The sequence below is a fragment of the Orbicella franksi genome, chromosome 10 (assembly GCF_964199315.1).
Source record: "Orbicella franksi chromosome 10, jaOrbFran1.1, whole genome shotgun sequence".
NCBI lineage: Eukaryota > Metazoa > Cnidaria > Anthozoa > Scleractinia > Merulinidae > Orbicella > Orbicella franksi.
The window spans coordinates 4,204,836-4,224,302 of record NC_138154.1 but is presented as its reverse complement, the minus strand read 5'-3'; the positions used below and the strand labels follow the sequence as shown (position 1 = coordinate 4,224,302).

Here is a 19,467-nt window from a genome sequence, read left to right as displayed (position 1 = left end):
TGCTGATTCGTTTCTGAGGTAGAGGTGTGGGATTGAAGTTATTACAAAAATGCCAAGATTGAATGTAAAAATTGGTTTGAACGTGATTACAACAATTGTAAATAATTTTGCATTTTAGGTAGTTTTAAGAAAAATATGCTGTAAGTTACGAATCCTAAAGTTATTAAGCTTTATTTTTTGAAATAATTGTTAAATAATTCTTTTATTACCGCACACCTCAAAGGACATTTTTTTAACGTGTTTTTGAATTAATTTCTATGCTGAAAGTTGTAAACAACTTACTATTCGTTTATGGAAAAAGAGGGTAACTAGCAAGTCCGCCTTTATTCTACGATTTTACCTTGTAGTTGTTTCAAGGAAGTCTTTCTGTACATTCTTGTTAAGGTTATATGTTAATTTATCAGGTCAAAATGATCGTTATTATTTTATTACTGCTTGTGTGCCTTTGTTTTGACCAGAAAACCTTGGAATGATAGTATAAACTTGGAAGGAGAATGGTTTGGATACTGCTTGCTCGGTTGAAGAATAATATGCAAAGGCAATATGTGCCAATCTTGCAGTCTGGAAATTGATTATTCCAGGGCTCCGTGTCTTGGCGCTGACCAAAAGACACATAGGCTCTGGGAACGAGATTGAATATGTGCCCTCACCAAACGTGAACTGCGGAAGTCCGTAAAATTTCTAGAGAGTGTTATTTTGATATTTGCTTGATGGTTCCAATCTGGTCATTAAAGAAAGCTAGCAAGATCTGAGAATCAGAGTTGACTACAGTTGAGTCTAATCAGTTGTTGACAGTCGAAGTCTAGAAAAATCAATCAGGTGGACAAGAAGTGTGCCAGAAAACCTAGCAAGTGGTTAAAATCGCTTCAAACTAGCAGAAAAAGCGAACAGACAACAAGCAATACACTGTGGAAGTAAGATAAAGCATTTTCATGAAGAGCTTTCTAGTGTTTGTATCTCCAAAAACCGATCGTAAATATTCCCGTTTATTGTATGGCTGTCTCACAAGGACTAGGAACTACCAAATTCACGAATTTGATTGGCTGAAATCGATATTGAAAGTGATCTAGATTTTCCCATATAGACCGGTAATGTTTGGCAGTGAAAAAGTTGTAAACTAAAATATAAAATCATTGATTGTTTTCATCTAACAATATTTAAAAAAAAAAGTAAAGAGAAAAAAAAAGTAAAGAGGACGAGCAAACATTGGCAGAATTAAATTCAGGTCGTCGCCGTTCGCAAGCAAAATGTCAGTTAGTACAAACCAGTTACATTAAAAGAATTAAATTGTTCTTGTTTGCGCCATATAATAAACATCTAATTAACCGAGCTTAGTCGGTCTGTATGGGAGAATCTTGACCTCGCTCGTGTGTACAAAACCTCACTGCGTTCGGTCTGTACTCACGACCTCGGTCAAGATTCTCCCATACCGACCGACTAAGCTCAGTTAATAAGAGCTAAACACAGTTTTACAATTTCGCCATGACCTTTCTTACGCAAGAAGCTGGAAGATGATCTACGCAAGATAATCATCACTCACAGCTTGGGTTGCCAGTGGACAGAATTGTTAGCTTGTTTATTCTGGGTTAGTTAGTAGCTTGTTAGATGGCACTCGAAAACAAAAAAAGACTACACGGCTTATCAGTCCGTACGGCAAAATCCAGACCAAGAAAGAACCATTAAGAACGCTCCGGCAGATTTACCTGAAGACTACCATGCCATATAATAATGAAACGTTTTTTTTTCTCACCATCTTCAAGGAACAACTCGTTACTTTGTCGCTAGTATATGCTCATGGCAGACCTCGTTTCTTTAGCGGAAGTCGCTAATAAATATTTTAACTAGGCTTTTTCACCTCACACCTCTCGAGGACTTATTGGAACATTTTTGATCGGACATTACCAGTTGTACAAATAATTATTTTATTTCAGTCTTTCAAATGGATCATTATAACGCGTTTTAATGAAACTTTGTCAAGACCAGAGCAGATTCTGTTATCGCCTTTTGATGAATGTTTACATGTGAACAGGAAAACTACAGGTAATATACAGAAAGTCTAACCAATTTCAACTGACTCCGCATTCAAAATCAGATTAATATAATGTCTAGTTACATAAATCTATATGAAAATAAAGGCAGTTCCAGAAAGCAACTTGCTCGCTCCCTGCAAGGGTTGTCCTGTGGAAAAATCAAAAGCCATCAACGGGTGGCCGACAGGTTTTGTTTACATATATGTAGTTATCAAAGGGCTTGACATTCTTCATATCAGCAGCAACCTACAATAGGAAAAGGAAACATAAGCATGAGTATTAACAGTGTTTTTTTTATTTTTTTAATTTTTTATTATTAATTATCTATTTTTTACAGCACGCATACTTACATTATTAATTACAAAAAACTACGTATAAAACTACAACAATACAACTACTTACGCTAATTGCAACTTGCTCTAATTACAATGCTTGACGAAAACAACAGTATTATTTAAACCGCTTACGTTACACTACTTTTTAATCGCGGACGATTACTACAAACTTTTACTACGGTTACTAGAACTAGTGAAAACTGCAAAAAAAAAAAAAAAAAAAAAAAAAATGACAAGAAAGCGACAATTTACAGTATATTTAGCTATATTTACATATTTAAATATAATATATAATACTGTAAATACAGTATTAACAGTGTGGTTTTCAGTTGCCAGTAGCTGCATTTCTACACTGTGATTGGTTTAAAAATCTCACCCCAACTGCTTAACCAATCAGATGCAAAACCATTCGCACGTATTGGTTACAAGTATTGCTTCCTGGGTCATTGTGTTCTTTAAGTGTGTTGTGATTGACCATTGTAATTGCTTTGGTTTTGCGTTATAACAAGTAGATGGTTTAATTATTTATCCATAAAATCTGTAAGGTCAACTATGTTCTAAGCGAAAGTAAAAGGAGACATATAATAACTTTTTTTGCAGGTATAAAAAGACCAACATAGAGTCACTCTTGCTAATTTAACAATAAGTTTCCTTCGCGGCTGTCTCACAAAGTCGTGTTGGGAAGAAAACCTGCGTGACGCGGACACAAATATCGGCTGCCAAAGAAACCAGTTACTTATTTAAGTCAGGAAAGATTGAGAAATTGTTTGAGTCGCCTAATATTAGATAATATTTCGAAACATTGAGTAGGATAATCGTTTCATTGTTTAATAAATCGTCAACAAACGCATTTTGATACTGAAGGAGATGAACTGTGTTTAGGGGACGCCTTGAAAGACGTTCGACCAATCTTGCCAAACCACCTACAGTTCATTGCAGGATATCTGTTATGTAAAGACGAAACATAGCAAGGAAATCCTGTTCACGGACATCGTGACAATTTGGTGAATGATTCTGTGGCCACCTGTTTACCTGTTCCATTTTTTCCATTGCAGTAATCAGGTTTTTTCCCACCACTTTACTCGCCTCCTCGTCACTGTATCCTCGTCGAAGCAGTTCTTCTACTAGTTTTGGATAAGTCGAGACATCTTGGAGTCCAACAGGAACTCTGATAACAGAGAGACAGAAGATTCACGTTTCCACATTTGTTTGATGTTCATGGTCACAAGGCCTAATTAACGACCTCTTTGAAAATTCATATCACAGCAAAATAGACGTGAAAAAATAATACCTTGGTACGCCATCATAATCACTACCAAGTCCTACATGGTCAATGCCAGCGACCTTCTTGATGTAATCAATATGATCTGAAATAAGCAACGAACACACTGCTTACTTATGTACCATGTGTCACCGTCATCACAGTGTATTTCATTTCCTTTCCTGTGAGTGACCAATAATCCCGGTAATACATAACTCGATTTACAATTCAATCTCGAAATGTGCTTATCGTATTTGGTCGTCACATATCCCGTTGTATCTTATTGTGGCTCAATTACAGAAACTTCGTCCTAGTTTGTAGATAAGTGTCAAAATACGAAGATACTATATGGCAATTTTACAGGAAACGCAACCTTAACAAATGATCTAGTGAAAGACAACGCAAAAACGACGCAGCAGTTTAGTATATTGAGTCCTTATATCTGAGCACCCATTTTAGTTCGGTGAAAAGATGATCGAGTGAGTGGATTTGACATGGAGATTGAAGAGAACGAGAATTTGGTGGTCCTCATAGCTTTATTCTTATAAACGTGCAGAGGAAGCTTATGCAAGCTAGAAATGCCTAAATCCTTCAGAGGAGAATTCGGGGTCCTCTGTGCCCTCTTCCACAAGAAAAACGGCGAGACCTCATTTATAGTCTCTACAAAAGTGCTTTGACAGATCTGGAAAACAAAGCACCTGAATTAACTATCTTCATACCTGTCTAGTGTGAAAAAAATCTATGACTTTACACATCCCAAAGTTTGCTATAACAGTTTGAAAAAAATCTACAATAGTTTTGCAGCTATTTAATCAGATATACTGAATTTCCTGGAAAAACCCATGTTAATGTGCGTGACTTTCACAGGCAAAATAAGTATGTATTATGTACAGTATAACATTATGGTGATTACCTGCCACATCACTCAGTTTTGCCTCCGGACTGCACGTCAGGTAATCATTGTAAAAGTTCACCATAACTACTCCACCATTCTTGGGCTGGAACAAAGGTTAGTGGAATAAGAACTGTCAGTTTATGAGTTAACATATCAAACCAACGGATTAGTGAAAAAAGGAAAAAAAGTCCAGAGGAAAGAAAGATACAGAGAAAGGAAGAGAAAAAGAAAGAAAAAAAAGGAAGTTGTAAACGAAAGAATGAGAGAGAGATTGGATGGAGCAATGTATGAATGAATATATGAACGAACGATCGATCATCGATCGAATGAACGATTGATTGATTGAATGACTCGAATGAATGAATGAATGAATGAATGAATGAATGAATGAATGAATGAATGAATGAATGAATGAATGAATGAATGAATGAATGAATGAATGAATGAATGAATGAATGAATGAATGAATGGATGGAGGAAGGAAATGCAGAGTGAGCGAACAGGGGAATGAACGTTTGAGTTAATGCATAAATTAATCAATCAATCCAAGAGAACGAACAAGTAAGGCGCCAAACGAGCAAAAGAGCGAATCAATCCATAAGGGAATGAGCGAAAAAACTATTAGATTTAGCGCACGAAATAATCAGATAGCAATGAATAAATTAAAGACGTACGAATGAACGAATGGATGAAAAATAAAATTGAACGAATCAACGAATCATTAAATCAATTGTTCGATCGATGAATCCAATAACCAATGAGTAACTGACAAATAACTGCTCCTCACCATTCTCTTCAAGACATCATCGGGAACGTTCCTGGTGTGGTTACACAGTGCGTAGGCAGAGGAATGACTGAAAATTACTAAAAGGTTTATAATTACAGGTTATTAAAAGATTGATAAACTTAAAGTTAAACGTAAAGTATGAACTTTGTGAGGTTTGTGAAGACAAAGTCGCACTTTACTTATGACATATTTTGTGAAAACTCTAACTGCTTTTGTTAAGTACCAGTACATTACTTGGTTTTTCACTGTAAAGCCTCCGTAAACTCTATTTATAGCCGGTGCGATTTCATACCTGGCGCTTTGGTGACATCCAGAACATCGTGCATTGTCTTATGGGAGATATGTGACATGTCAACAAACATTCCAATACGATTCATCTCCTTGATCAGGATCTAAAGAAAACAAGTGAAATTACTGATATATATTGCCAACACCATTTTCAACCATCTTATCGTATTATCGCATAAGTAGATTTTCCTTCCGAGATTAATTAATTTTAAGAGGTTTATTCCGGGTAAATTTGATGAAAGCACAGTTAGAAGTCCACTTACGAACCTTTTCCTTGAGTGAACACTTAGTCGTAACCCCAGCAACGTACAAACTCTTTATTTTTCAACCTGTCAGGAGTGAAAACGTCTTCCAAATCTACAAGCTTGTCCGATTACAGGAGGCTTGACGTAGAAATGAAAAGTACACCACTGCAATCATGTATAGATGGTGGTCCTGACCAAGCGCAATTTTGATGACGAGATTCAGTTTCGTTGCATTCGTTGCAGGTGGTGCAATGCAACACTTGTTAATCGTTAGTTTTCTCCCAAGCTCAAAACACGAATTTTTGCTTTCTACTCATTCTTATATATATTTTTTTTAAATGAAAGGGGCAGAAAATACACATTTACATAAACACGTGTACTTCGCACTCTTATCATCACAAAACAACGTTATCGGCGCACACTCTTGTTTAACACACTCTGGGGATGCAGTGTAACTGAATGAACGAAAAGATAGACGAAAATCCTCTTTAGGGGATTTAGTCATTTACAAGTTATTCCTATTTTGAGAGAAAAAAAAAATGGGACGCTGATCGCTCTAAGGTAAACAATTGACTCGCTGCAGGACAAAAATAATCCGATCTTAGATGATGAAGGTTACACCATGCTAAGTTAAGCGGCTTCTAATCTATCTAAGGAATGTATCCCTACTGTGCGTTTAGATAAAGCAGCAGACTTCTTACTTTTCCAAACTCCGTCAGGCCATTATGTTCTGGGTTTTTGGGTGTACAGGAATCGGCCCTGAAAAAATAAGACGTTTCTCAAAGGTTTGGTCACTGGAAAGTAACACCACACTTTAAATAGTGTTGTTTTTAAAATGAGCATCGAAGGCTGTCTGAATTGGATTCAGTTTTGGTTTACTGTGCTCTGTAATTTATTCAAAAACGTCGCTCCACCCATCAAGCAATGATGCAAAGTTGGAAATGAAAAACCAGTCGTTCTCGTTGGTTGATTAAGATTGGTTGTTTCGGCTTCATACCATTGGTCGTTGTAATTACGTTGTAATTAAGGATTTGAGACACTCAGTTGAAAAACAGCCTTGTGTTCCTGAAAGTGACTTACCAAGGTGTATGACAGCTATGGGTCAGCGTCATGTACCGCCCTCCCAGCTCGTACATCATTCGGAGGCTATCTAAGCTACTGTCAATAGCGTGACCCCCCTCTATGCCAATCATGGAGGCAATCTTTCCGTTCTTGTGTGCATCTTTTATTCCCTTGGCAGTTGTTACGAACGTAAAATCATCCGGGTACTTCTCAACCATGCGGAGGATGACGTCAATCTGCTCGAGGAACAAGCGAACCGAGTTCTTGAACTGATTGGAACAAGATACGTATGCTGACCAGAACTGTGCAAAAAAACAAACCAAAAATCGTCAAGGTTACTTAGGGTAAGTATGCAACCGCGTTCCCAGGACGTTCCCCTTTGGAATTGGGAGGGGGGGGGGGTGGGGGGAAAGCGGCGAAGACGTTTTACTACGTGACCAGCCGATTTTTCACGCGCCTCCCAATCTCTTAGGGAAAAGCCCTGGTAACGAGGTTGGGTAGGTGAGATGGTTTAAATCAAAAAATACGCATTATTCCAGTTCTTGATAACTTCCCAAGAAAAGATCTGATTCGCGATAGCTATTAAAACGTTCGCACAATGACTGAGTATTTGTACCTTTGATTCAAAAGGCGGCCTGGCGATAAATAGGTGTATTGTTTTGTTCGTTTTTTTAATAGCAAAAACCAATCGTTTTGCTTCGGTATTCGTCGGCTCAATCTGTTCATCCCCTAAGTTACATTTCTGGTTTATGACCACACTGAGGAACATAAAGGCGCAGAATTCATCTCTGCCTCACAGGACCTCAAATCAACATGCACTCCCTTTACCCAATGAAGAGCGCAAAGTCCATCTCCATATCCCTTTTCCCCATGCCTGCTCTATACTCGTAGCCGACGCGGCCTAGTTTGGAGTCTCGGGAGCTGTTTAAATTCCAGTCCACTTACCTGAGCTCCAACACCACCCTCTCTGAGCCTGGGTATATCAGTGTGGAGGTCTGGGTTGTTCTTGTCTAAAGTCACGTTTGCCATTCTATTCATGTAGTTCTTTCTTAGCTGCCATGGAATATCGTTATGTCTACAAGTAAAACAACAAGAAAGAACGTAATTGTATTCGACTACCATGTCATTTGGCGATGTACATTGGGCGAGATATGGTCCGAAGCAAGCAGTAACAAATCGAATCGTCAGCATGATTGCAACAGGAAACTCCGGGGAGACTCCCAAATAAAAAGGACGGAGTGTTCGTCCGAAATTTTTAAAAGAATCCCTGAGATGCATAAGACCCTGTTTTGTGGGCGTGGCTTGAATTTTTTTCTCCCCTAAGAGGTACCAATTCTTGCACAACACATTATCTCCTGTCATATTTTTTTTTTTCACTCAATACCCTTAAAGGTACCGCAAAAGCTCCGGCTATGGACCTTTTGAGGTTAAAAAGCTTTTGTTAACCCCTAAAAGGTACGACGAACACCCTGGCCTGGTCATTTTTATCCGGGAGTACCCCCGCCCGAGCAGGAAACGTTCATTGCAATCTTCGTAGCCTGAGAACTGCATTTCCATTTTGTTCACTTCCGATGCATAGCGCAAAACCTAGTCAGATCAGCGAGCCGTGTTGCTGGCGGGATTTCGTGCGTTATCGCATCATTGAATCACATTGTATGTATCGCTAGAACGATAGAAAAACGATACTAAACGAGGTTTAAAGCTATAGTTTAGCTTTTGAAAGGAATTATGAAGCTAGTTTCCAGAGTTTTCCGAATTACAAATTTATACAACTTCCTATTGAACTCCATACAATCTCTTAGAGAACGATTGGTCACGCGTGGGATCGCTCCACGTATTAAATTAGATGTCAACCTAAAAAATCGAAATCCTGGAGATAAACACAAAAAAATGTTTCTAACGTACAGCTTTGTCATTGAACCACCAAAATGCATCAAATATTCAAAACATTTTTCCCCGAAAATGCCCAAATTAGTAAGAATAAGTGTGGGTTCCTTCTCCCCATCCCTCTCCTTTATACGCCTGCTACGCAGGCTAATAACGTATTTTTAGCTTTTTTCTTTTATCCGGGGGATTTGGTGATCTGTACACGAGTCCGGGAGATTTCGTTCTGTATCCTGGAGACTGCCGGATAATCCGCGAGATGATCTTTCTGACAAATAGCGCGGCTTTGTTGTTTGCATTGTTTCAATGAATTCAAAATACCTTGAATACAGAATTCAACTTTACTAGTGGCCCTTACACCGCGCACTGACCATGCCCCGTGAATCGCTCTAACTTATATCTGCCTTTCGCGCCTTCCACCCTCATGCAGTAGAAATTTGCTGCATACTGTTTTGCAGGCGTAGCTCGACGAAGTCCCATCGGAATACGTCTGTACATAGACGGTGACTGTGATGAATTGAAAATCAGAAGGAATGCAAATCCAGAAATAGTTAGCATGGTTTCCTTCTGTCTACACGCGTGTCGTGTCATGGTTGCTACACGCGCTCTTAGCCCGAGGGTCCATATGAACATCACCGGAAAGTTGCCTAGTAATATATTCTTCGTTTCCGTTTAAGCCGGTAACGTTCGATTGAGATGCATTTCTTGGCAAAGTAGGATGAACGTTTCTATGAAAGAACATGAATCGAAAAGAAATTCTTACCCATCAACTAGCGGTGTTTTGTTCAATATTTGCTCGGCGCGTTCCGCGTAGCTCTTCGCTGTTTCATCTTCGTCTTTCTTTCCTAACAACAAGGCGCATGGTACGGCTATAACGATCACAACAACAACTACAACCACTGTACCGATTATGATAGTTTTGCGATTCATTCCAGCTTTGTGAATGACACGAGTAACTGACGAAGCAACTGGACTGCAATCAAACTCGGGGTAGTGTCAGAAATTAAGCTTCTGTCTGTCAGTAAAATATTGACAGTTTGATGCCTTGCTGTTTCAATTGTCAACTTTCTAACGCGCTTATTGGTCAAAAACTTTTGTTTAGTAGGTAACTGAAACAGAAGATAGAATTTCAGTAATAGTTATCCCTGTATACAGCGGCGAGTACCCTGGTTAACACTGTAAATCCAAGCGTCCTTTTGGCTGTGAACTGAAGCTGGAAATACTTTAGCAAACAAGATGATCTCCAAACGCCTCAGTCTATTTTGTTGCTTTCTTGGTTTTATCAGCGTTGCTAGTTGCGTCCCCGTCTCCTCCGGACGCAGCGCTCGAGCGATTGATTACGCCGCGCAGGCGAACAAGATCCTGGATGAAACGCCTTTGGTGGACGGGTGAGTGGGTAAACAGTTCAAGGTTTTACAGTTTATGTTTTGCAAGTACTGGATATTACAAGAGTTTCAGTGAAGTCTGAAGGATAGACGCAAACCCAAACCTCAATGATATATTTCAATACGGGCCTGATTTATTTGCAATCCTATTCACACAGGACGGAAATATCTCTTCATTGTCCCTTCCCTTCGCGGGAAAAAAATTAAAAACCCCGCGCTCGTCAAAAAATATTTTTTTTCACCAGAAAGTTAGCTCGGAACATATACATATTTATATTCGTTTGAATCGTCGATGAAATGACCTTTTCGGGATATTTTTTCCTTCGGGGTCAACAAAATCCTCCGATTACAAAATCACGCCGAACCCACACGTTGCAAACAAAATCTCTTCAAAATCCTGACTTCGAAGCGATATATCACTTTAGTGTTAATAGCTACCACACATCGGTAGAACGTAAATCTATTCCTTAACATTCCAGCTTTATCGTGTTAAAATTTCAGCGAAATCGAACAAAACCAGAATTAATTAGAATTTTTTTGCGACCTCACTTCCCAGGCTTGACCTAACAAACGACACTACGGTCGCCCATAGCAACCGAAAAACACGGACATAACAAAGCCGACGTTTCGGCCAAAAAACTCCAGAATTATCGCTTGAGAGCTTAAACTTGAATGGGAACATCATTTTCGAACTTTTTTCAACTGATTTAGTCGAAAGGATGGCCTCGGCAGGCTAGAAAAAAGACCAAGAGAAAAAACAGAACAGGACAGCATAACAAGCCGATAATATTTCACCGCGTGGCTTTCGGCACGAAAACGAAAATACAGCTTACTTCTGGATAAATTCAGCCTTAGAAGCCAGCAACTGGTCCCAAATTACTTTCTGTATCCTTACAAATGTCCTGACTTCCATCTCCGAAAGATTTTGCCCCAATTTTGAGCAAATAAACATTTCGCCGAGAGCGTCCGCCATTACGTTGGCTTGCATACTTAATTAGCTAACTTGCCAAAAATCTCCCGAGGGGGGGATATGACGAAAAGAGCTGAAAAATGGCCTGTTATTGGCTAATGATGAGATCATCCCACTGTCCAAATTTGGTGAGAATCGAAAGTAACGCCAATTTTCTGTCACGTTTTCAATCTATGGTCACTGGAGTGACCAAAATCGCAAGGTGGTAGGCATTGAGATATCCGGTTTCCTCTCCAGTAGTACAAGCTACTTAAAAATATACTTCAATGGCCTCGTAAAGTCAACACCAAAACATTTGTTTTCAACGATATGGACCTAAAAATAATGGGCCAGTGTTGTTGCACTGATTCTTTAAAAGAAATGTTAAAATTAATTATGCATGCACACGGGTACGCGCACTTTGTGACAGACTTTTGTCGACTTTTGGAAAAATCCAATTTGCTCTTTCCCCGGAAATTTACATAAACTATCTCAACATTATTGTCCGTGTAGAGCGAAGGTACTCTGTCATAATAGAACAAGTGCAGCAACAATCGCGTCGACAGTAGCTTCCAATCCTTTCAGCGGTGTGTTTAGAATCTGTGACGTACAATCCTTTATTAATGTTTGTTCTCTGTCGGGTTTTTGTCCTGCGCGTGAAAGGACAGGATAAAAAGAAAGTGATTATTCCAGTCAGACCGATGTGGAACAAAGCTAAGTGCGTTCGTTGCAAAACAGTCTGATTTCCTGGTGTGACTTTTGCAGACTGTAACGCAATCAAAACCGATAGAAACCAGCAGTCAATGGAAACGACATGATGACAACCTGAAACAAAGGCACGCCGGCAGAAATAACAAAACAAAACGAATAAGTTCCCGTGGGCGGTGGCAATCTTTTACACGAATGGATCAAGGGGATTTAATAATTACGGTACACCCGCAGATGTTGACAAGTATCATAACTCGTACCGCCCCGCTCTCTCGCGGGAAGACAGCTGTGACACAGGTTACATTACTCGGTTCATTCTTAATTCTTAATTCATTATTATATGCAGTAAATCTTGTTCCAACTGCCGCACTTCTATAATCTGTGATTAATACCAGTTTACACATCTCAAGCTTGGGTTTACTCATTCAATTCAAACAAACAAAACACGCACAGTTGTGATCGCCTGTAATATTTTCTTTACAACTGGATTACTTTCTCGCGAACAAAGACCCTCGGCCAATATCGCATGATATTATTCAGTATTAAAGTAAAACAGCAACATGGCCGAGAAGGAAGCTAAGGAGAGAACTTTGAGGAAGATGCACTCTTATTTATTACTCTTTCCTGTTCCTATACGATGTTCAATAGAAACATGAAGATGAAAAGTCTTACGCAAACTTATTTACAAAGGGGGCGAAATAAATATTGACTGAGACGCCGCTTGTTTTTGTTTAAATTTTTCAAACGAAAGCTTAGCCTGAATAAATTTTGAAGTAACCGTCGTTGCATGGAAACGAAGTGGTTATGTTAGTATGCGATCCGCGCAGCCCGTGAACCAAGCGTGGCATGACGCGAATAAATATGCTTGAAAGGAGAGAAACATCTCAAATTTACGTTTTGTTTGAGGGAGATACCTGGCTAGGTATCGTGCGAGCTTTCCGAACACAATTGCAAGACAAAACTTTGCTGATTCCCTTCTTGTGAATGACAACCCGAATAAAACCAAAACGACCGTGCCTTTAAGTTTTTTTTCTTAACGTTGGAGAGGGTCACGGAAAAATTAACCTGAGTGAGGGGAGGGCAAGAAAATAAGATTCATTCTCAGTTCCCCGCGTTCATACATGTAGTGAAGGGTTCTTTCGTCGGCTAGAAGCAATTAAGTTTAATAAGCTTATTTTTAATCTTGAAACTTTGATCTTAAAACTGATTGGTCATTTTTTTTTTGTAGGCACAATGATATCCCATATCAGATCCGTATGAAGTACCACAACCGGTTTGAAAACCTCACATTTGATAAGGATGAAAAGTCGTGGCATACTGACATACCACGGCTTAGGAAAGGAAAAGTTGGCAGCCAGGTACTGAACAGGCTTCATTCTTAATCACAATTACATGTAGAGGAAAATGAGAAAGTGAAAGTGAATGAGACAATTTGTTTCAAAAGAAACTGTTTTTCTACGTAATTTGGGGGCAATGTGATTTCACTTTTCAGTTCATAGGGGGAGACGGCTTTGATAGATGTTGTCGCTGGGGAATTGAACGGTCGAATGCTGCTAGGAATGTAAAGAAACCGCTAAGAATCAAAACTAAAAACAAACTACTGCGAAACCACAGAAACAATTCATTGGTACAAATATTTGCCAAACAAAAGTCTGGAGAATTCCTAGATTTCATGACTGATACTGCTCAAACATGTTCTGTACTGCTGTCTTGATTGCAGGAGAGAACTTTGTGATCTGACTTGCACATTATGGTAACTAAGGGAATGTGGAAAAAAGAAATGGTAGCATAGAGGTTAAACCATGGTTCAATAAAATCCTGTTTTATATAATTGTTTCAACATATTTAGTTTTGGGCAGCATGGAGTCCGTGTGACATTCGCCTCAAAGATGCAGTCAGAGTGGGGCTGGAACAAGTTGCTGTGATCCACAGACTGGTGGAGAAATATCCAGATGACCTGGTGTTTGTGACAACGGCCCAAGGCATAAGAGATGCAAAGAAAAATGGAAAGATTGGCTCTTTGATAGGCCTGGAGGGTGGACACATGATCGACTCAAGCCTTGCTGCTCTTCGAATGTTTTATAACCTTGGAGTCAGATATATGACTCTTACCCACTCCTGCAACACTGCATGGTAATGTTCTCAAATTTTCTTCACTAAAAGCAGTGTTTGCGCCAGAGCGCGCCATTGCGGGAATCCCGCGCTGCAATCAGAGATGGCCCCCAGAAAAACGAGAAAAGGGCCAATTTGATCCTTTCCTTTTACAAGAGTTCAGGCTTAACACAGGCATAGTATTTTAAAAGCCATCCCAGGGCTCGAAATTGCGACCGATACGGTCGCCAATGCAACTAACATTTCATCCTTGGCGACCAAAAATTCTGGTTTTGTCACGATAATGGCGACTACATTCCTCTGTGTTGACGATCAATAACGGCTATTTTGTCACACATTATGTCCCTCTTGGAAATCATATTGAAAGATCTTTGCTTCTAAAACATTCAACATAAGAAAAGAAGTCAATCCGTCCTTTTGCTTTGCTGCATTGATTGTCTCACATCGGAAAACTTCCAAATGGCTGACCGTGTTTGAAATCGCCCTACAATGCATTGCAAACCCTTGATCATTGACTGCGTCATGTATGCCTAAGGATTGTTCTCTTGTAATGCACGGATCCTTCATACTAGTATCTGATTCAAAAGGAACTTTATTGAGTTGAAACACTTCAAAAAGCACTTATTAAATTTTATCACAGATCCTAATAAACTGCTTTATTTTCCTTGGTACCCTGATGCATTTTTTTTCCTTCTGTAGCTTTCAATTTATTGGCCCCTTTCCTAAAAAAATTGGCCCCTAAAAAAGGTCTTCAGGGGCCACTTTGGCCCTCAAGTAAAATTTTCTGGCTGAAACACTGTAAAAGCATAATTAATTTTCAGTGGACTCTTGTTTGAGAGCTAGTTGAAGGAATGTTGGCTCCTGATAGCCATTGCCCTGACTTTTATAAGAAATTTAAGTATAGTGGGCCTCTTATAAAATGTACAACATGATTACTGTCAGGAAAAGCACCAAGGATTTTTAACCTTAAACCAGGATTGCTTTCTACAGGATGTTCCAATGTCCTGCTTTCATTTAATATTCTTTGTTGTTGATCAATCTTGTTTCCTGAAACTTTGACCAGCCTCTGTGAGGGCAATTTAATTGAACTTAAAAATTTGTTTGTATGTCAGACTCCAGGCAGGCATTCTTGTCTTCCAACTAGAGGAGTATTTTAATTGTATCAGGAAATGGTTAAGGAAACTTGAAAAGCTACTGAAATATAAAACAGATGGACCAGGAGCCGATCAAGAGAAGACAAATAGCAATACTTGGTAGTGTGTACCCCACTGTGTAGCATTGATTATGAAGCCTTACTGTTATTTCACTTGTCTTGTCTGTAACTTATTCCCATGCAGGGCTGATGGATGGACTGACGAAGAATCAAAAGACATTCACGGAGGACTTACAGACTTCGGGAAAGTAAGTTAAACTATGCAGTATGACCTATGAGACATAAACATGACACATGCACTGCTTGTAATTTTCTGCTTCAAAGCCATTTCCCTCCAATTTCTGTTTTCAAATTCACTTTTATGACATTGTAACTCCTTAACAGAACACTGTTCTTCAAATAGAAGAAGAAAAGGAAGTTTGCAAAATTATGAAAACATTTATCATGCAATGCCTTTTGATGATGCTAAAACTATCCGGAGTATTTAAGCCCTTTCCACCCCAGCATTTTTATCTCCACTTGCTTATATTCTGACAAAGAGCATTGCACTTCAAACAAAAATAGGTAAAGTAACAAGTTTGGAAAAAGAGTGTTACAGATCAAAAAGTTTTGCCACATAACATTCTTAAAACAGAGCCATCATCAGATTGTAATATGAGAACAGGGCTTTCATTAAGGGCCGTAGCCCGTAATGTTCACCTGTTTATGGCTTAGTCTTAATGTTGCTGGTGAACTTACCTGTTGTTGATACAATCATTCATAGCACTGGTTTTCTGTTTATTGGAGATTCTTGTATTATGGTGGAAATATCTGTTATCCCTACCTTCCTACATGTATCCAGGTGTACTTGTTATTGACATGATTTATGTTTCAGCTTGTTGTGCTTGAAATGAATCGGCTTGGAATGCTTGTTGATCTGTCTCATGTATCTGTTGGTACAATGACTGCTGCTCTTAACACTGTTAAAGCTCCAGGTAGGTTAGCAATGACAGCTGCTGGTGTAGATAGTGTAAGGAAAGAAGACTGCACAGTGGGTGAGGCCTTTTCTTCTAGTACCATGATTTGGCAAAGTATTTACGTAAAGCTGTGAATGGTTTTGCCCTTTGTATGTTCCTCTTGCAAGGAGGAGTGGGAGGGGGGGGGTGTGCAACTCTATCTTATTTACCTTATACAGGGACATCCTGCAAATTGAGCAAGGTTTTACATTTTATGCAGAATTGAATGAAGTGAGAAGTATTAAAAGGTTGCCTTTCTTTCAGGCACAATCAGGACCTTTCAACCTTTCAAATTTGTTTTTGAATGTTAAAGAGAATGAAGCAATTTATTATCACTGTAGAACATGCAGACATGGTGGCTGCAGTAACACTTTGTGTCCTTGTTATTATTTTCAGTGATTTTTAGCCACTCATCGGCCTTTGATATTCATTGCAATCATGGTCGTAATGTTCCAGACTCTATCCTTAAACAAATGGTATGTTATGTTGTGGTTTTAGAATTCCATGTGGTATTTATCATATTTATACAGGGTGTGTTGAAATCAAGACCACAAAGAACCCAAGGACCCCTTAGAACTCAAAAACTTAAAGAAGACCCCCCAAAACGAAATAGAAGTAAAAATAATTTTCCCTTTGTTGCCTCATAATTGCAGTCATTTTGAGCTTCACTGCGAAACAATATTAGGCACCTTTGAGAGACTCTGGGGGTTGTAAATGCACCTTGTGTATTCCCAGGCTATGGGCTTGCTTAAGTGCTTAACTTTGTCTCAAGTTATGTTATGACTGTTTTGTTTATTGCAGCCTAAAAATGGAGGAGTTGTTATGGTGAATTTCTACAGTAAATATATCTATTGTAACAAGACCAACAGCAAAAATGCAACTTTATCCCATGTGGCAGGTTTGTAACAAAACATACAATTCTGCTGGGTTGAACGTTAAGCCAACAGGCGTCAGTTGCATTCATTCCAAAGTAAGCTTGTTCAAAAGTTGGCAGGTTAAACAAAACAAGTTCTTTTGGCAAATATTTTGTTATATTTAAGTTGCAGGTAGGCAGAGTCTGTTCTTTTTCCTGCAAAATGGGGAAGTCAGATAGCTTATCTTTGGTGCAATCTTTGGTAGTTAAAAGCACTTCTTCCACCCTTGGGTGGGTTTCTAGGCTAGGGTAAGCTCCTCCTAGCCTATCCTTAGAGTGCCTTAACAATTTGCTATTGTTCATTTGTGGTCTTGAAATGAAAGAGGTGCTGTGACAATATGGCATCTTGTATGATACAATGACATTCCAAGAAATGAAAACGCAAGGACCCAGTCAAAGATGAAACCCAGTACTGTCAATCTTTTAGTGTCCAATGTTCGAACAATTAAGACATCAAACCCTGAGCTGTTTTACTTGAACATCCTTTCTCAAGGTTTCTTGTTATAAACTAAGCTGTAGCACTGCCAAGACACTAAGGCTGGTGCTTACCTGCTCATTCCACCATGTCTTTTCCTAACTCCACTCACTTCTAATGTCATTCTATGCCTTGTGTACCACCTGCCTTTCCATGGACTGGGAATTTCAGTGAATAAAAAAAAGAAGGTATTGTCAAATAGATTACCTGGAATGTAGACTCCCTTCTCCACAGATACCCTATGGGTTTGTCATGTAATCTTTCCTCATCTGGGGGGGGGGGGGGGAGAGGCTGTGTTGGAGGCTCCTTGGAATATTGGATTATCAACGAGTATCTCTGATTATAAAGTACCATCACATTTCTACTATCATCCATGTGAAAGATCAGTAGGACTTACACAAATGTTAACGATGATCGTAAAAACAGTATTGTTTTGTTGCAGATCACATTGATCACATAAAGAAAATTGCCGGAATAGACTATGTGGGACTTGGAAGTGATTATGATGGTGTTCCTACGTAAGACATGATAATTATATATTATACAATTATGTGTTCCTTACATTAGCGTTCCTGACGGTGAGACAGCTCATGTGATATTTGTAATTAACTCTGTAATTTACTGCTTTTACAGCTCATAGCAAGACCTTTTTTGTAATGAATTGTTATTGTGATAATGATGAGGATGAGGATGATGATGATGATGATGATGATAATGATTGTTCTTCTTCAATAGGATTTGTGAATAGTCTGGAATAGACAAAGCATCTGTTAAAGAACTAAAACACATTAATTGGCTTTTACTCAGAATGCTATTCAGAGAGAATTTTGAATGCATCACAATATGTTGACACACAACCTACAATGGATTTGTGATTATGAATTGAGAGTTATTAGATCGGATCATTCTATTAAGCTTGTTGATTTATACTCCTAATCTTGCATTTCAGCTTACCAGAAGGGCTGGAAGATGTTACGAAGTTTCCTGATCTGATAGCTGAGCTCCTCAGGAGAAATTATACTGAGGATGAAGTGAAAAAAGTTGTGGGCGAAAATATCATCAGAGTCTTTGAAAAAGCTGAAGAGGTCAGTGTGATAATGTGGAAATGTATGCTTGTAAATAGCATGTATAAGAGTGTGCTAATTTATCCGTCAGTAGTCAGTTGTAAGATGTCAATCTGTGGTTAAGATTTCCTCATATTAAAAGTTTTAAAACGTTTTTCTTGTGTTGTTAAAACGGTCAGTGCTTAGTAATTTTTGGAGTTTCTTCGCAATTAGGCAAGCATTCGTCCATGGACCTGTTTGAGCGTTCTCTCGTTCGTTCGCTCACTCGTTGCTTGTTCTACCATAACAGAGACAGAGATTTCCTTCCCTTTCTCCAGAGTATCATTGTTCGTGCGCTCACTCGTACAACATCGTAGACCATTTGAACAGGGTAGCCTGTAACGCACGATTTCAGTGACTTATCAATTTATCGCGACGGATAAATTTTGCTTTTCATTTTAGGTCGCTAAAGACATGCAGAGTAAACAAGCACCATACGATGAGTATCGCTTCTTCGAAAACGTCGAGTGTCGTCCGAATTATGGCGGGGGACTGGGCAGTTTTGTCCCTAAATACAACAGGACGGTTACAGCTGTACCTTTGGTGATCTGATGAAAGGGACTCGCATGCTCAACGCTGATGTTTTGTAGAAAAGAGGGCTAATCGTAGTATCTACTCCTGGCTCGTCAATCGAGAATTGACTGCTTGCTATCTTGCGTGATGAACCAGGACGATAAATCCGGACTGTTGGCGTTACCCACGCTTGTCACGCAATTTTTCGACGTTTGTCGGAGAGGAAAGATTGCGTGACGAGACTTGAGGTGGTATGGTACCTTCAAATGGACCAAAAAGTTTGTTTAACTATGGTGAAGAAAGATCAATTGTGTGCTATTGCATTCAAGAAGAGAAATTAAATTTCTAGAGTTTTACTCAAAATGGATGCTATG

General features: G+C 39.0%; 3 protein-coding genes across 6 annotated transcripts in view; 1 reads left to right on the top strand and 2 right to left on the bottom strand.

Annotated features, from left to right (window-relative positions):
- The window catches only part of LOC145501092 (uncharacterized), a 57,871-nt gene that overhangs the window by 18,539 nt on the left and 19,865 nt on the right, over positions 1 to 19,467 (bottom strand). The window lies entirely within an intron of this gene.
- LOC145501026 (dipeptidase 1-like) lies at positions 342 to 18,515 on the bottom strand. Of its 3 annotated transcripts, XM_081480591.1 has the most exons (11): positions 18,432 to 18,515; positions 17,552 to 17,635; positions 7,849 to 7,978; positions 6,922 to 7,205; positions 6,543 to 6,600; positions 5,601 to 5,700; positions 5,309 to 5,385; positions 4,540 to 4,624; positions 3,657 to 3,732; positions 3,398 to 3,533; positions 342 to 2,276 (listed from the first exon to the last, which is right to left on the bottom strand). In XM_081480591.1, the coding sequence occupies exons 2-11, from the start codon at positions 17,599 to 17,601 to the stop codon at positions 2,190 to 2,192; spliced, it is 1,083 nt and encodes a 360-aa protein (XP_081336717.1). In that variant the 5' UTR covers positions 17,602 to 17,635; positions 18,432 to 18,515; the 3' UTR covers positions 342 to 2,189. The 3 variants fall into 3 exon arrangements, with proteins under 3 accessions (XP_081336717.1, XP_081336718.1, XP_081336716.1); XM_081480592.1 differs by lacking the exons at positions 17,552 to 17,635; positions 18,432 to 18,515 and adding an exon at positions 15,918 to 16,008; XM_081480590.1 differs by lacking the exons at positions 17,552 to 17,635; positions 18,432 to 18,515 and adding an exon at positions 9,551 to 9,720.
- On the top strand, positions 10,024 to 19,132 carry LOC145501017 (dipeptidase 1-like). 2 transcript variants are annotated; one of them, XM_081480584.1, is made up of 10 exons: positions 10,024 to 10,175; positions 13,058 to 13,187; positions 13,679 to 13,962; positions 15,279 to 15,342; positions 15,969 to 16,068; positions 16,486 to 16,565; positions 16,891 to 16,987; positions 17,920 to 17,995; positions 18,427 to 18,562; positions 18,983 to 19,132. In XM_081480584.1, the coding sequence occupies exons 1-10, from the start codon at positions 10,024 to 10,026 to the stop codon at positions 19,130 to 19,132; spliced, it is 1,269 nt and encodes a 422-aa protein (XP_081336710.1). The 2 variants fall into 2 exon arrangements, with proteins under 2 accessions (XP_081336710.1, XP_081336711.1); XM_081480585.1 differs by lacking the exon at positions 10,024 to 10,175 and adding an exon at positions 11,366 to 12,126.

Coding starts and splice junctions, on each gene's coding strand:
- LOC145501017 (XM_081480584.1), top strand. CDS start 10,024: ATGATCTCCAAACGCCTCAGTCTATTTTGTTGCTTTCTTGGTTTTATC. Junction 16,069..16,485: donor TAACACTGTTAAAGCTCCAG/GTAGGTTAGCAA, acceptor TATTATTTTCAG/TGATTTTTAGCCACTCATCG. Junction 18,563..18,982: donor TCTTTGAAAAAGCTGAAGAG/GTCAGTGTGATA, acceptor TTTTCATTTTAG/GTCGCTAAAGACATGCAGAG.
- LOC145501026 (XM_081480590.1), bottom strand. CDS start 9,717: ATGAATCGCAAAACTATCATAATCGGTACAGTGGTTGTAGTTGTTGTT. Junction 5,386..5,600: donor GGATGTCACCAAAGCGCCAG/GTATGAAATCGC, acceptor TAAACCTTTTAG/TAATTTTCAGTCATTCCTCT. Junction 4,625..5,308: donor ATGATGTCTTGAAGAGAATG/GTGAGGAGCAGT, acceptor CCTTTGTTCCAG/CCCAAGAATGGTGGAGTAGT.